Source organism: Manacus vitellinus, unplaced genomic scaffold (assembly GCF_001715985.3).
Source record: "Manacus vitellinus isolate BGI_N305 unplaced genomic scaffold, ASM171598v3 scaffold_69_pilon, whole genome shotgun sequence".
Classification (NCBI taxonomy): domain Eukaryota; kingdom Metazoa; phylum Chordata; class Aves; order Passeriformes; family Pipridae; genus Manacus; species Manacus vitellinus.
In genome coordinates, this window is record NW_021940749.1 from 1,646,078 (window position 1) to 1,660,857 (window position 14,780).

Genomic DNA, 14,780 nt, shown 5'->3' on the forward strand with positions numbered 1-14,780 from the left:
ATGGCATTTGTTTCCAGCCCCTTTGTTCCCCGCTGACACGTCTGGGGATCTCTCCATCCCTCTGCCGCCCCAGCCGCCCTGCGTTTTGACCCTCTCGCCCCGAAGCTGCGCTCCCCAGGCCAGGCTTTGCCCGGGCTCCTTCTGCTCTTTGTGAGGCTGTCGGAGGTCGGGGGAGACACAGCCGCGGGCCGAGAAGGTGGCTGGTAGGGGAGCCCCAAGTGCGAGAGAGAAGCGGGGTGAGCCTGAGAGGCTGCGGCGGGACCGCGGGCAGCGCAGAACCCGGGGGGCGGCCGGGGAGGGCGCGGGGTGTCGGGCGCCGCTCCCCTCCGCTCCCCGCCGCCTGGGCAGCTGCGGCAGAGGTGGCAGCGCATCGCGGGGCTGCGCGCTCCCCCGCGCCCGCTCGCCTGCCCCCGGGGAGTGTGCGGCGAGGGAAGCGGGACGCCCGCCCCCGCCTTCCCCCCTCGCATCCCGCGCCGATGAGAGGGGAGATGACCCGAGCCGGCGGACTGGCACCATGACATTGGCCGGCTTCGTGGTGGCGCTGGTGATAGGGACGCTTGCCCGGAGCCCGCGGCCGGGCAAGTCTCCGCCGGCCTCCCGGCCCGCCCGCCCCCCGCAGCCCCCCGCCGGCTGCCCCGCCGGGGCTTCCCCGCGCCCAGCGCCCCTGGCGACCGCGGCGGCCGCGCTGCCGCGCGGGGGGCGGCCGGGCGCCGCGGGGACGCCGCAGCTCCTGCGCCCTCCCGCCAGGCGCCGGCTGAGCCCGGGCCGGGGGCCGCCCGGCTGCGAGCAAGGTGAGTGCGGACGGGCGGGGGGGAGCGCGGCGGGAGGGTTCGCGGGTCCGCGGGACGGGGAGAGCACAGAGAGACCGGGGGAGCCTCGGCCGGCGGCGCTTCACTTCTCCATCCCGGACCCGCTTCCCCGTCGCGGAGGGAACGGGGAACGGGAGGACGGGCACTGTTTGCCAACGTGACAGCCAAAGCTCTTCCGAGAGGAGAGTTAAACTTGTGCATTAGCGGGTGCAGCGGAAGGACCAAGGTCCCACCAGAGGTTATTCCGCCGCAATTTTCTAATTGTGGGTAAATCGCGTTTCGAAGCTGTGCTGTGAGTGTTCAGTAGGCTCAGCTAGCCAAGGCTGGCTGGCATTCTCTTCTTTGTAACGGGGTGCGCTTCTCCGGGAAGCACTTGGTCTACAGAAGTGAAGTGGCAGAAGGAGAAGCAGAAGGATGCCTTGCTCTAAAGGCGATCTGCTCACACAGTCTGTCTGTCTGTCTGTCTTTTTTTACCCCGTATCTTAGGGCTCACAAGTTAGCGATGGTGGTCGAGGACATCTGTAAACGGAGCCAAGAGATCTGTGCTCTCTCCCCACACACTCCCAGCTGAACTCCCACTGACTTCAGGGGAGTTTTCAGTGTGTAAGGACTGAGCAGCAATTTCAGCATTCAGCCCTTGATCAGCTTTACATTTCATCAGTATCGACATTAAATGTCAATAGCACAGTCTGGCTTTGAATGATTTCACATTTTCTCCTGCATCACTCTGGTATTATCTCCCACCTATATAAGGATTATGTCCTATCTATACTAAAAATGATCAAGCCTAATCATTGCAATAAAAATTAAATTTCCCTGCTTTGTTGCCCTTCCTTTTACAGATTTTCTAATAGCACAAGGTCAGCAAGGAAGTTCATCACTAATATTATTAATAATAATTTGTTCTTATGGAAGTTGGGTTTGTTGTGGGTTTTTTACATTAATTTAATTTCAGATTACTGAAAAGGATTGTTATGTTTCTCTTCCAACAATAGCCATAGAAGGTGTCCGAAAAAAAGATGATAACCTGAACAATGTGATAATTATACATTTTGGTATAAAATATCACAGGAAGAGGATATGGAGGCACCAAGGTCCATATTGATCATTTACACGTTAAAAAAAATGCAGCTTCCAAAGCCGTGTTCCAAGTGAAATGTTGTACTCCTTCTAGAAGATAGAATGATGTTATGCAGTACAGATGTTTCCCTAGAAAGAATACCAGGCAGCTGATGGCATGGAAAACACATAACTAGACACAGATGAAAAAAAATGCAGAAGACTTCATGCCCTTTAACTGGTCTCACTTTTGGAAAGGGTCCCACAGTTGCTTCTCTAAATTAGCCCAACATATTAATAGCCTTTTTCAGAATTCTTCAGTCTGGTTCCCAGAATACTTTGTGAGGACTTAGTCTAATCTAATAGTGAAGAAGAACACAGCAGTTTATTGCTAAGAACCCAATCTTGCACTTAGTAAAGTAAGTTAGTTCCAGAATCCCCTGTAAGTTCAGCATGAAAGGGATGTAAGTAAAAAACCACCAAAAATACTGCATGATTTGGGTTTAGCTGTGTTTCTTCAGTCTTTTTAGAGTGCTGCTTTGTTCCCCTCGAAAAAGGAAATTCAGGTTGGCCCCTGCTAAGAGGGAGGACATGGCTACTGAACAATAGCCAATACTTTCTAAAGGAAGGGTCATCTGTTCCTGCTGGACTCAGTGGTAAACTCTCAGGGACATCACCAGGGCAGACCTCTGCCCAAAAGCCTTCGTGGGGGCCATAGGAAATAAGTAGAGAGTTTGTGAGGTGGCTTATAGGGGAACATGGAAATAAATCAAGCCACTTCCCCAGAAACAAACATTATTATAATATTCCTCCTGAAGTGTGTTCCTGTCTTGCAAGAAGCAAAGAAATGCAAGTAAGACAATGTTATGATGCAGTTTATAGCTAGGGAAGGTCAGACTGACCTGCTGTTTTAGTACCTGGGCTAAGGAAGCCCACACTTGGTATTAGGCACCTGCAATAACTGAATACAATACCATGTTCAAAGGCTTAACTGTAAATCTCCAGGTTTTTCGAGCTTAAATATTAAGACTTACCTGCAAAGTTAATTGGCTACATTTTGTGCATGTATATATATTAAACCGCTTTATATTTAAACATTAACAATGCAAAATTAAAAAATAAAAGCCCCTTTGCAATTAAACTATGTGGTACCAGTCTAAAATCAGTTTTACAGTTAAAAATAATAAATTTGGTTGTTTCATTTCCTTCCTTCTATAATGAGAGACATCTGGGTAATATTACTTATTCATGCCTTGATAGCAAGTAAACCAAATACAAATATGTATAAAATATCATGATTAACCAAGGAAATCAGCGAGGAAAATCAATGAATACAAGAGTGCTCTCTACACAGAGCCAGCATAAGTCCAGCAGAATTTAGTATTTTAGTTACTGCTAATAACAATTTACCTGTACTGTACTCAGGCTTCAAGAAAGAGGCCTAGTTCAGTACCTGGAAGCACCTGCTGCCACACGATGTTTGTGTGGCATGGACAGTATTCTGCATGATATGTTGATCATGCTATGTTGTTACAAATGTAATTTAAAGCTCTTCAAGTAAAGTGGGTTAATTATTTTCCTTTCTATTACAAAGAGAGGAAACAATACAAGAGAGGTTGTCTTTGCCAGAGATCAGTGGCAGAACTGGAAATAAAGTACACATCTCCAGAAGTGCCTGATTGTAGAGTCTTTCCATTTAAGTTGCTTTTATCACAGGGTAATTCCACTAATGCCAATCAAATAAGGCTTCACCGAACTTCTGTGAGAGAAGAATCAAGCCTCAGGCTCATAGTCTGGACACTGATTATTCTCCCTACCTGTTATACTACAGTCCAGGCAGTTGATGGAAGGCCTTTTGAGGTTTTGGCTTTTTTTGGGTTAAAGGAAAAAATATGATGAAAACTTAAACATGAGCGTTCATATTTTCCTTCTAAGAAGCAGCACCTCTGGAACCACTCTTACTAGAGCTGCACAGCATGAGATCCCTCATTTTCTCCAGCTCTGACCACTTTAGTTTTTTCAGAGCCTTAAAACATTGATTGATGACATGATGGATCTCACTGCTGCAGAGGAACCAATGCAGCACATTACACACTCAGTATATACAATATTTATGAAAGTTCTAATATAAGCATCCTCGAGTATGCAATACTGCTATCTGCTGAAGTTCTCAGGATAGTTCTTACAAAGGACTTCTGATGGATGCACCCTTTTTCAAGGTTCAAATGCCAAGGGGAAGTAATTGTAATAGTGATAGACAACAGCGTACATTGATCACACTGAGCATCATCCATAGTTTTGCTGAAGTCAACAGGATTAATTTCTTTGATTTTAGCCTGATCCTGGGAGGGAAGGAAAGCTTCCATTGACCTGAACTGGTGTTAGATTTGACCTATACTACAGGTAGCTTTTTACAAGTACCTCATAGAAACTGATGAATTAGTTTCATTCTGAAGCTGGGATAGACTCTCCTGTATGTATTATGAACCATCCACTAGTGTTCTGAAATACTACAAGTGACAATGCAGCTACATGGGATATACAGCAGGTGTCAATGGGAGACCCTCACACTTTGGACTTACCTAATTGACTTCAAGGCAACAGAGATGAATTATCAGTGCTGGGCCTTTCTGTGGCGCTATCCCACGTTGGAACCCCTTGGAAATTAAAGCAGAAATAAAAATGTTTGTTGTTTTTACAGATTTCCAATATTCAGAATACTACTTCTGCTTGGCTTTAAATCTGCCATTTCAGAGCACACTGCACTGGGGTAAAAGGCACAGTTTCTACTTCTGATCCTGGTTTTCCCAATCTACATTGACAGCCAAATTGCAAACCTTTGGACACAGGAATTTATGGAGGAACTACTGGCACACCTTTAGCCAACACCATAAACCCCGCTTGTAACACAAGTACAGCAGCAGTGAAAGTGATTCTGTTTGCAATTCAGCCACGCACAGTAACAATGCTTGTTCCCAGTGAAACGTAAAAAATAAAACAGGGTTTGAAGTTACCCAGCATCTCTGGACATGAGAGATTCTCTCTCTGGAGAATGGCATAGGAAAAGAGGCCAATCACAACAGCACAATTCCTTTGAAGCTCCTCTGCTTTTTGGAGTTAATTAAAAGTTGGCTGAGTGGTTTTCCTCTCCCTTTTTTCCTGGGTGTCTCATCTTGAGCCTATATGGCAGGTGTTGCGGAGCAAGTCTCAGCAGCACCCACTGGATACCCTTACTTCCTTGCATTTGCAAGTATAACTTAATCTCCTTTAAACAGTGATAGCACATAGGAAAGACTCTGACTTGGGCAGATACCAGGACAACTAAAATTACCAGACTGTATGTAAACAACATGAATTGACCGGCAGTAACCTCAGCTAGAACACAATTACAATCAGTGTTTATAAATAAGGAGTTTCTGTCAGGACAGTAGATTTGTATTTTTTAATATAAGGCTGAATTAAGTCTGTTCTAAGACCACAGTGTGTGTCCTAGAGCTGCCTAGCAGGCCTGCTCTGTGGTCCTGTGCCCTTGTTTCTAACTATTGCGGGGTCAGTTCACCTCTCCTCATCCTCCCTCTTCCTGACCAGTGCTGAGGAGGGCAGAGAGCTGTGGGCTGGATCCCAGTGCTCCGGTTCCCCGTTGCTGAACTTGGTGTGGAGGCAGTGTAGGTTTGAGAAGCACTTTAAGGAGAGGCTTGACACTGTAATGAGTTGATGGAGAGCAGAGAGTAGATACTACTGCATTAGCTCTACTGCCACCATATTTGGTTTTCTTCAGCAACTAAAAGAGCTGAAAACTTATAGCTTAAACAACTGAGATGCTACTATTCCTGTGACTCCAGAAACCTAGAGCCTCCAGTGCATACAGTTAAGCCAGAGCTGTTTGCTAAAAGGTAATGAAGGTGCTCCTCTGCACAGTTCTCGTGCTGTAGGGGCAGCACAGAAGGAAGCCCCTCGGGCACATGTGCTCGGGTGCAGTATGGGCTTGAGGTGTTAAAATCTAACAGCAAAAGACTTAATCAGTGAAATTAAGAATTAACCAGTATCCTTTTAATCATGCTAAATATTAGTTTTGCTGCTGCCTAGGAAGTGAAAAAGTGTTTCCTGGTCATTTTACAAACACTGACCATCTTGCAATGAAAATAGTCACACATAAATGGATACTTTGTAATACAGCATAAACATACAGATGGCAGATCAGGCTGGTCATTTTGCAGTTCCCTACGATCAATTTTCACAGGAAACACAGCTCTGTGTTTCATTATGGAGTAAGGGTTTTATCTGTTGGAAAGGAAAACTAAGCTACTATACTGAAAGTCTAGATTTTAAAGCTCTGTTATGTTTTATGAGGTATCCCTGCTACTGTAGCTAATGTCTCTCTTGATCTGGTAGTATAACTACCAGGTGTCTGAATACCACAACATTTTGAGGAAACACCAGAGAAATAATTTTCTCATTAGTGTGCCCTTTGATTTGTTTGCTACATAATTATGACTCGTCATATGATATAGGTTGATACATACTTCAAAGTGCATATTCCATATATTTGGTTAGCTCTATGAAATGGCAGGTTTAATATTAGTTACATGTAAAAATAGGCTGTCTTTTTATTTCTTTCTAGATTAACTTATCAGGTAAAAATCAATATTTTAAATTAAACGATGAAATATTTTAAATTTACCTTTAACAATCCCTTTCTGTGTTTTGCTCTATGTACATGAATGAATTCTTCCCCTGCTGTCATTGGGAATTGTGTAAATACAAAAGGAGGAGTGAGCCAAATTCTGCCATGGAGAATTTAGAAGAGAATTTTATTCTTCAAGTACTCCCTTATTCAAATATTTGAATAGAAACATTGTGTAATGTGTACTCAGGAAACACTGTATTGATTTCAGTAGGTGTCATGCAGGACTGTAAGCAATCATGCACTAAAATAAACTTATTTTTGGAGATGACATCTTCAAACTTGCTTTCTGGTATGTCAGGAATCACTTTGCTATGCCTGCAGTTGATGTTTCAAGTGAAAATAATAGTCTACACAAAAGTCTGTTGAAGAGCAGAAATAAACAAAATTCCGGACTCTGTCTGTATGTGACACATACAGAAAAACACAAAGAGAAAAATCGTAAAGGCAGATAAATGATGTGCAACATGTCTACAGTATTGTTATAACTGACTCAGTCATAATCCTCTCTTTGAAATGATAGCTCACTGTAACATGAGTTGAATAAATGTTGTTTGCAGTTTACTGCACAGTAAGCTACTGCTGAGAAAGTAAACAGGAGGCAGAAAGGAACATGCAAACCCGAGTTTGAGGTTAATTAATTCCTCGAGTTATCTGGCAGTTGTTTGGCTTTGCGGTTTTATAAAATATACTGAACTAAAACCGGGACACAAGCTGAGAAAAAAAAGTGGACCTCCCTATTATTGTTATTATTTACACAAACACTAACACATATACAATGAAATGCAGGCACAAACACTGACTATTTCCTCCCACTGGTAAAGCCCCTGCAAACTGGATGATGGTGTAGTTTCTAATTTTAAGTAGATCACAGAACAGAGGCAGATGGATTAACTGAGATTTCAGGCAATACTAATTCAAACAGTTGGGCTATGTTTGAAAATTTAACAGAAATGTTGTTATGACTCTGTTCTGCTTCTGTGGAGTTATACCTAGGAACATTTTTCCCACCTTTAGCAGTGGCCCTTGGCTACCTTCAACAGCACGTGCATCTGGCATCCCAAGTAAAACTACCTAATAGAAAAATGCAACATCTGCTCATTTTCTTGGATTTCTGTGTTCTGCAGCTCTCAAGAAGCAGACTTCCCCCTCCCTCCCATTTTAGACAATTCCTTATGTTTTTATCTTGCTTTGTCTGAGAATTTGGTAAAGACTTCTCATGAATTAACAGAACTACATCCAATATTTTTCTGTCTGAGAACGACTATGAACAAATGCATTCTTTGGCTAAAATAAACTGCTGACATCCAATACATGCATAATGTTCCATGGGTCAGAGCAAGAGCTATGCAATACATGTGGTTGTTTTCTGATTCCCTTAAGTTCAATGGAATTTTGTGAAAGATAAAAGTAGAGCATTTATATATATATATATACACACATATATATTTATACACTTTTTGCTCATTTGGGTAGAGGAAATCACATTTAAATAACTGTGTAGTCTACACATACTTCTTTTTTGCTAGATTTTTAGCTAAGTTGTAGTATCAGAAGGTTCAGAAATATAATTTCAGTATAAGTAGTAAAATGTTAAAAATAAGGTTATCTCCTTTTGTATATCATGGTATAAGAATGTTAGTGTGCCAAAGTGTTTCTTGGAAGCAGCTCACTAATACATGACACAGAAACTCTCTCTGCAGAGGGAAAATGAGATTTGGAGTCTTTCATGTGGGATATATTAACTGAGCAATGGAGTATCTTGGAGGTTTAATTGTTTTATTTTTAATTTTTTTTAACTAGGGTCAGTGAGACTCCGGGGTGGCAAGAATGAGTTTGAAGGTACAGTGGAAGTTTATTTGAATGGAATCTGGGGAACAATCTGTGGGAGCCATTGGGACAATAATGATGCAACAGTTGTATGTCGACAGCTTGCACTTGGGTAAGTTTCAGAGTAAAAATCAGTCAACTTGTTTTTAATGTTTCAGTATAGAGGACAAACTATTGTGTAAATCCTCAGGGCTTTTTGCATTTGATGGTTGCTTTTTCTGTTTGAAAGCTGTTAAATGCTGAAGTTGTTCTCCCCAGAATCCTTCGCGTTACACTTCAGAGAGGTTGCTGTGATAATCAGTATTTCACCAGAAAACTGCATATGGCACCTGGAGAGGAGCAGACCAGGGCAGATGCTCTGCCTTCAAAGTGAAATGTGTGAGCGGGTCAAAAAAGCTTAGGGCAAACAAAACCTGCTCACTTAGACATTTGGGAGATGTCCACAAGGACAGAAATATGTAGTCTGATCCTGATCTCACATATGTAACTCTCAACTAGGAGTGAGGCTTAGCTCCAGTGAGGTTATTGAATCAATAACAATGTAACTGTGGCCAGAATTAGACTCTACATGGGCTCCTAATCACAGGAAAATTCCTAGTTCCCAGGAGCCTGGGACTACCCTGGTAATCATCCATTCTATCCTGCCAGAAAACATCTGGGACTCATCCTAACTTTTTGGAAAATGGTAACATTTTACAGTTATAGCAGTATTGGACAGGTTGAAAATCTCTGCATTGTCCTCACTGAGCTGCTGCCAGAATGGAGTTAATCAACAGGACACTTTAACATAATTTGTCTGGCTTTATTGCCTTTATAACACTTCTTTCACTCATATAGCAAAGCAGTGATTTTGCTTGCTACAAGCAGTAAGGGGCTTTTAGAGCAGACTTGCACTGTGACATTCCTCATGATTACCCCACTTTTTAAGACTGCTAGCCAGAACTAAACCTAATCTGGTTTATAATGTCCAATACTAATCTGGACACACCACGCCAACTTATAAAAATATGAGGATTAGATGAGATAAAAGTTCAGCCATCTGGAGGCTGTGATTTTGCTTATGACTTCAGCTGTCTACGTGCACTGTCTCCCTCTCCTCATTTTCACCTAAGTTCTTTCTGCTCCCATACCCTGAACCTTCAGCTGAATGAGACTGCTCTTAGCAAAAGCAGATCAGCAATACAGGTGAGTGGTTTGGTGTTGTCAACAGAAATGGGTTAAAGCTGAACCCAGGCCAAAAAGCCCCAAGCAAACAGAGCTGAAGTTCCTGTTATCATGAGTGTCTGGCAGAAATTTGGATCTAAGTACCACCAGGTGAACTCATGTGTATTATTGGTGCTTTTCAGGTGCTTCCATCCATCTGTTCCTTTGAGATTACAGTATTTGGGCTTTGCTTTAATTTTGTTGGGCTTTATATGGAAGAAAAGATGGCTCCATAAATGCTGCTGTAGATTTGGTATGGGAAGGAAATGGAGCTGTTTATAAATGTTCTGGATGGATGGGAATGGCTGAAGAGAGAAAAATGGATGTGGGCCTGATCTAATGAAGTATGAGGTGGTTTCCCTGTCCCATCATCACAACCACAATATATGACATAGATGGGCAGAGCATTGGTATGTTTTCATGGACTAAAGGAGAGGATAAGGGTGAAAGGCCTGGTGGGATTAACTCTCCTGAAAGTGTGACTGCAGGGCTGATACTGTAGATTCACCTGTGGACTCTGTTGATTTTTGTAGTTCAGAACTGAGAGAACAGGAATGCAGTTGGCCCTGCAGCAACACAATCATTGTACTAAAATATCCCACAACAAAATGGTGAGAACTGGGTCACATCTGTTACTTTTCTTTGTGCAGAAGACAATGCTGAACTGTATGAAAAATGTGATGAATTTACACTACTGAAGAAAGCCCTTTCTTTCCTACTCCAAGATTTACAGATGAGAAAATGTTCCTACTTCCCTTCCTCCCACTCTAATATCCTATCCTGGTTATTCTTCTCACAGTGAGAAAGGTACAGCGAAACACATACCATTTTCTGGACTGGGCCTTATTCCTGTTTTCTGGAGTGAAGTGCGTTGTCGTGGTGATGAAGACAATATACTGTTATGTGAAAAAGACACCTGGCAGGATGGAACATGTCCTCAAAAAATGGCAGCTGCTGTCACATGTAGCTCCTCCCTGGGTAAAAAAAATACATATGGTTTGCGTAACTCCTTCTCTTATTTAAATAGAAGTAGTAGGAATTACTCATTATTAAATTAGAAAAAAATATTAAGATTTCTTGGAAGAGAAAATTAAACAGATTGAATCACCACATCATTAACTCCTTCAAATACCTCTATGCTGTGCAAGGAGCAACTAGCTTAACAACTTTTTACCTTTCCATAATCTATGAGCAAATTGCTGCTTTGACATGTAGCTTGTGAGAAGGGGTGAAGTAGCAAGAATCTCTGGCTGTAAAAGTAGGATTGTATCTCCCCACATTTTTTAATAGGAGAAAAATTATCATTAATGTTTTTAAGATATTTCAGATTATTTTAATCAACATGCTAAACAGCAACTAAATGGGCACTTATGCCCTCAGATTTAAGATATTGCTGGCCTCGAGGAAGGCTGGGCTGGCAGTGCTGGGGAGCTGGCAGTGGCAGCATCTTCAGCTGTAACCAGAACATGTGGCTGCAGCCAGTTCTGTGCTGCCTTTCCTCTCCTACTTACATTCCTATCCAAAAGCAGGTGCATTTCTGTCCTATGCTCTCCTATTAATGAGTAATATTTTGATAAATGACTTTTAAAAGAACATTTTGGTCTTAATTTAGTAGGAAACTACTGTAGAGTAGAGGGAAGGGAGAAGATTTTTTTTAAGGTATGAGACAAGTTGAAGGACCAAAGCAAGAGAAGTAGTTTTGCCTAAAGAAACTGAAATCTATAAATGTTTTCAAGTTTTTGCAGGTTCTACTGCAACTACCCTTTTTGAGTAATTGCAAAAAGCCCCAGAATTCATATCAGTGGAACAGTAATATGCCCTTTTCTTTTTTGAAGCCAAAAAATAGTAGAATTAATTGGTTGGAAGGCTACACAAAAATTATTCACATTTCAAATCATTCATATGTTAGATATGGAGAAACTTTAAAATAACCTTGTTAATATCAGAACAATTGTGGGGGGTTTATGTGGCTTTAAGCTGTTTCCTTTATTATAGCTTTATGCAGGAGTGATGCTTTCAAGACAGTTTCTTGGTGCACCAGAAGAGAGCTACTGATTTGAAAAGACCAGAAACAGGAAGTGGACAATTAAAGTGAGACTCCAGTCAAGGAGGTTTCACTGCTCTGACTGGAATTAGCAAAGGAATGAGAAAACAGGAGGATGAATTACTACTTCCATGTCAGTGAAATAATTTTTGCCTCTTACTTCAGATTTTACCCTCTGGGAGCAAGCCTATACAGAGGCAATTTTGCTCTTACTGGTAGAAATGCAGCTCTACGGACTGATTTAGTATTTGGCCTTACAGCACTAAGTGTCTGTGAATGCTCTCACACGTAGGTAATTCAAGATCAGTATAGTTGTATAATAATACCTGTCTGTACTATTCTTCAGCTAGTGACAGTGAAGCTGAGGGGAACTCATTTCTAGGAAGTTTAAATTCAGGTTTTCCATCTAACTAGAAAAAATAAAGTGTGGTTCTGGAGTGATGTCAGAGAAACCATTAAGCACCTTCCTTTTTCTTTACTATCAGGATTCTATTTTTGAAATAAATGACCTTTTCCATATTCTGTGTTGGATCACAGCCCCCGTGTTTACTCCGATCCGGCTGGCTGGAGGGAACAACGCCCACGAAGGAAGAGTAGAAGTCTACCACGGTGGCCAGTGGGGGACAGTCTGTGATGATCAGTGGGATGACGCAGATGCTGAAGTTGTCTGCCGGCAGCTTGGCCTCGGGTTTGTTTTTCTACATGTTTTTTGTTCCAGCAGCAAAGCAGGAGAGTTACCACACACACAGCTGAAGCTAGGAGAAGTGTAATTGTAAAAAATGCTCCTTTAAAAGTGCACTAATACCATGGGGCAGTCACTAAGTTTATTTATAGAAGGTTTAGGTACAGTGCCATTACTTTTAACTCCCTGGAACTCTGATTTACAGGATCCAGTTTTCAGTGTCATATGATAGGGACTTTTTTGTCTCTATGTCAGACAAAAAATGTGTCTCAGAATAAATGTTGACTTTTTAGTGAGAACTCACTAGGATTCCTGTAAGGTTTCAACCCAAACACATAGGTGATGAAAAGGAATTTGTCTTGACTGTTCCAATCCTTCCAATCTGTTTTACTGAAGAACCTGACAGCCTCCTTGCTTTGGCATAAGAGCGCTGCTTTGTCAGAGAGGATGTGTTTTTTTGGCGTACCTGTGAGCATCTCTCAAGATTTGTTTAAATCATGAGTCTCTGAAGGTTGTCAGTTTGCATATATTGAGGTAGAGACCTTTTGAAGTTTTGACAGTTAAGCTTGTCAGTGATTGTCTGAACTGAGCATGGGCCGAAATACAGCCACAGCAGCCAAACAGGATTTTCTTGCTCCTCTTCTCAACAGCCAGGGGTGATTTTGATACCACACAGGAGAGTATTCAGTATTGGAGGGAAGATGCTGCAGGAGCGGGAGACAGAGGAGAACTGCTGAATGAGAGGAAGGAGATGGGGATAATTGGGATGAAAGGCCAGATGGCTTGAAGAGGGAAAGAACTAGGAGCAAGAGGCAGAGAAGCCACTAAGATGTATCCCAAGGAGGAGAAGGGGATTAGGTCTGAGACAGAGTGGATGAGAACTAAGCAGGTAAATGCAGAGGAGACTGGAACAGAACTCGCCTGTTAACCCTGCTGGGATTATGATGAGTTGAAAGAAGTGGCATTGTAGGCAGCAAGCTTGGTGGCATTCATGGGTGGCCCCCAGTGTACTTATTTTGTAACTGAGGCCTTGGGCTGCCCGTACCACCCAAATTAGCTCAAAAGGATGAGAACTGCAGTACTTAAAAAGCTACTAGATCTCCTGGGGAGCCATGTGGGAACCAACATGCTCTTCTGACATCAGATTTTTATTTTTCCCCAGTTTATTTTATGCTGTATTTCTATATGCCTCTAAATTTTCAATTGGGAATACCTAATGGAAAGTCTCTCTTCTTAAAGGCTTTTCCTGCTTTTGAATTGGGCCACTATTAATAGGTTTGAGGAGTTACTAAGCTCTGCTTTGCATTTCTGTATAGTAATGACAAGTGTAATGCTCTTAACCTGCCTCTTTGCTGATTACACTAAAACTTTTGATTACTTATATTTAATGATCAGAAATGGCAGTTCTGAGCAGCTTCTAATTTGATTCTTTTTTCCGAGTAAATAAATTGTATTAAGATGGTGCTAAGTCTGCTAAGTCTCTTTGAAACATGTCTGGAGATTTACAGAACTTCTTAAGTAAGCAAGATGTCTCAACACATGTGCTCGTTAATATGAAGTGAAATCTTACCAACAGTGGCAGTAGACCAGTTCTGAAGTACTAAAAATAATCTAAATTTGCATACTGTTAATCCATCTGGAAACATGCCAGAAATCATAAAATCATAAGTAGCTTCCCACACCCCTTCAACTCTTCTGCACCACTTCTATAAAACTTCACAGTATAAATATACCATTAATAGGTGAAAAATAATGAAAAATTATCATTTTTATTTCATAAATATGTTTTGCTCAATACAAATTCCCCTTGTTATAGTAATGGGATGTTTTGTCTCTGCTTTATTGGAACTCTGCACTTTAGTAGACTATGGTATAATTTGTTTTCTGCAGTCAAAGTAGTGAAGCATTATCTCTTTGATTTCAGCCAGCTTCTTAATGAATAAGGATTTTTTTTCTAACATTTTCTGTACATTTGTACCAAATACACTGGAAAAAAAATGTTTTTATTTATTTAGATGCTTAAATATAAATGGGATACCAAGATTTGAAGTATTACCATCAGTGTATCCTATGGATTATATTTTCTTAGCTTACTATATAGTTGTTCACACTTTCAACCACTTTGAAAAGCAAGTCTTTATGAAATACGAGAGATGAAGGACTTGTCTCTTTTTCCCATTACCAGCATTGCAAAATACCATTGCTCAGTAAATTAATGCTGCATATAAAGATGCCTGGTTACTTAACAAAGTATATGGAAGAATAGTAAGGGCAATCAGAAAATGTTTTCAAATCGCAATGAAAAATACAATTTCCAATCTATTAAAAATTTTCATGGCATTGTTAAAGGAAAAACAGAGCAAGAGGTCTGTTAGTATGTTATCTGGAATTAGGAAGGTCATTTGGAAGAAAAGGTTAAGGTCTAAGGCACTAACTTCAGACTGAGCTACATGTTTTGCTAAAATGTTG

At 41.6% G+C, this 14,780-nt stretch overlaps 1 protein-coding gene across 1 annotated transcript in view; it reads left to right on the forward strand.

Moving 5' to 3' along the window:
- The first annotated feature begins 514 nt into the window (after positions 1 to 514).
- The window catches only part of PRSS12 (serine protease 12), a 31,679-nt gene continuing 17,413 nt past the window's right edge, over positions 515 to 14,780 (forward strand). Inside the window, exons 1-4 of the mRNA XM_029964050.1 lie at positions 515 to 791; positions 8,356 to 8,494; positions 10,385 to 10,563; positions 12,167 to 12,317. Of these exons, the coding sequence (XP_029819910.1) occupies positions 515 to 791; positions 8,356 to 8,494; positions 10,385 to 10,563; positions 12,167 to 12,317 (746 nt within the window). The remainder of the gene's footprint in view (positions 792 to 8,355; positions 8,495 to 10,384; positions 10,564 to 12,166; positions 12,318 to 14,780) is intronic.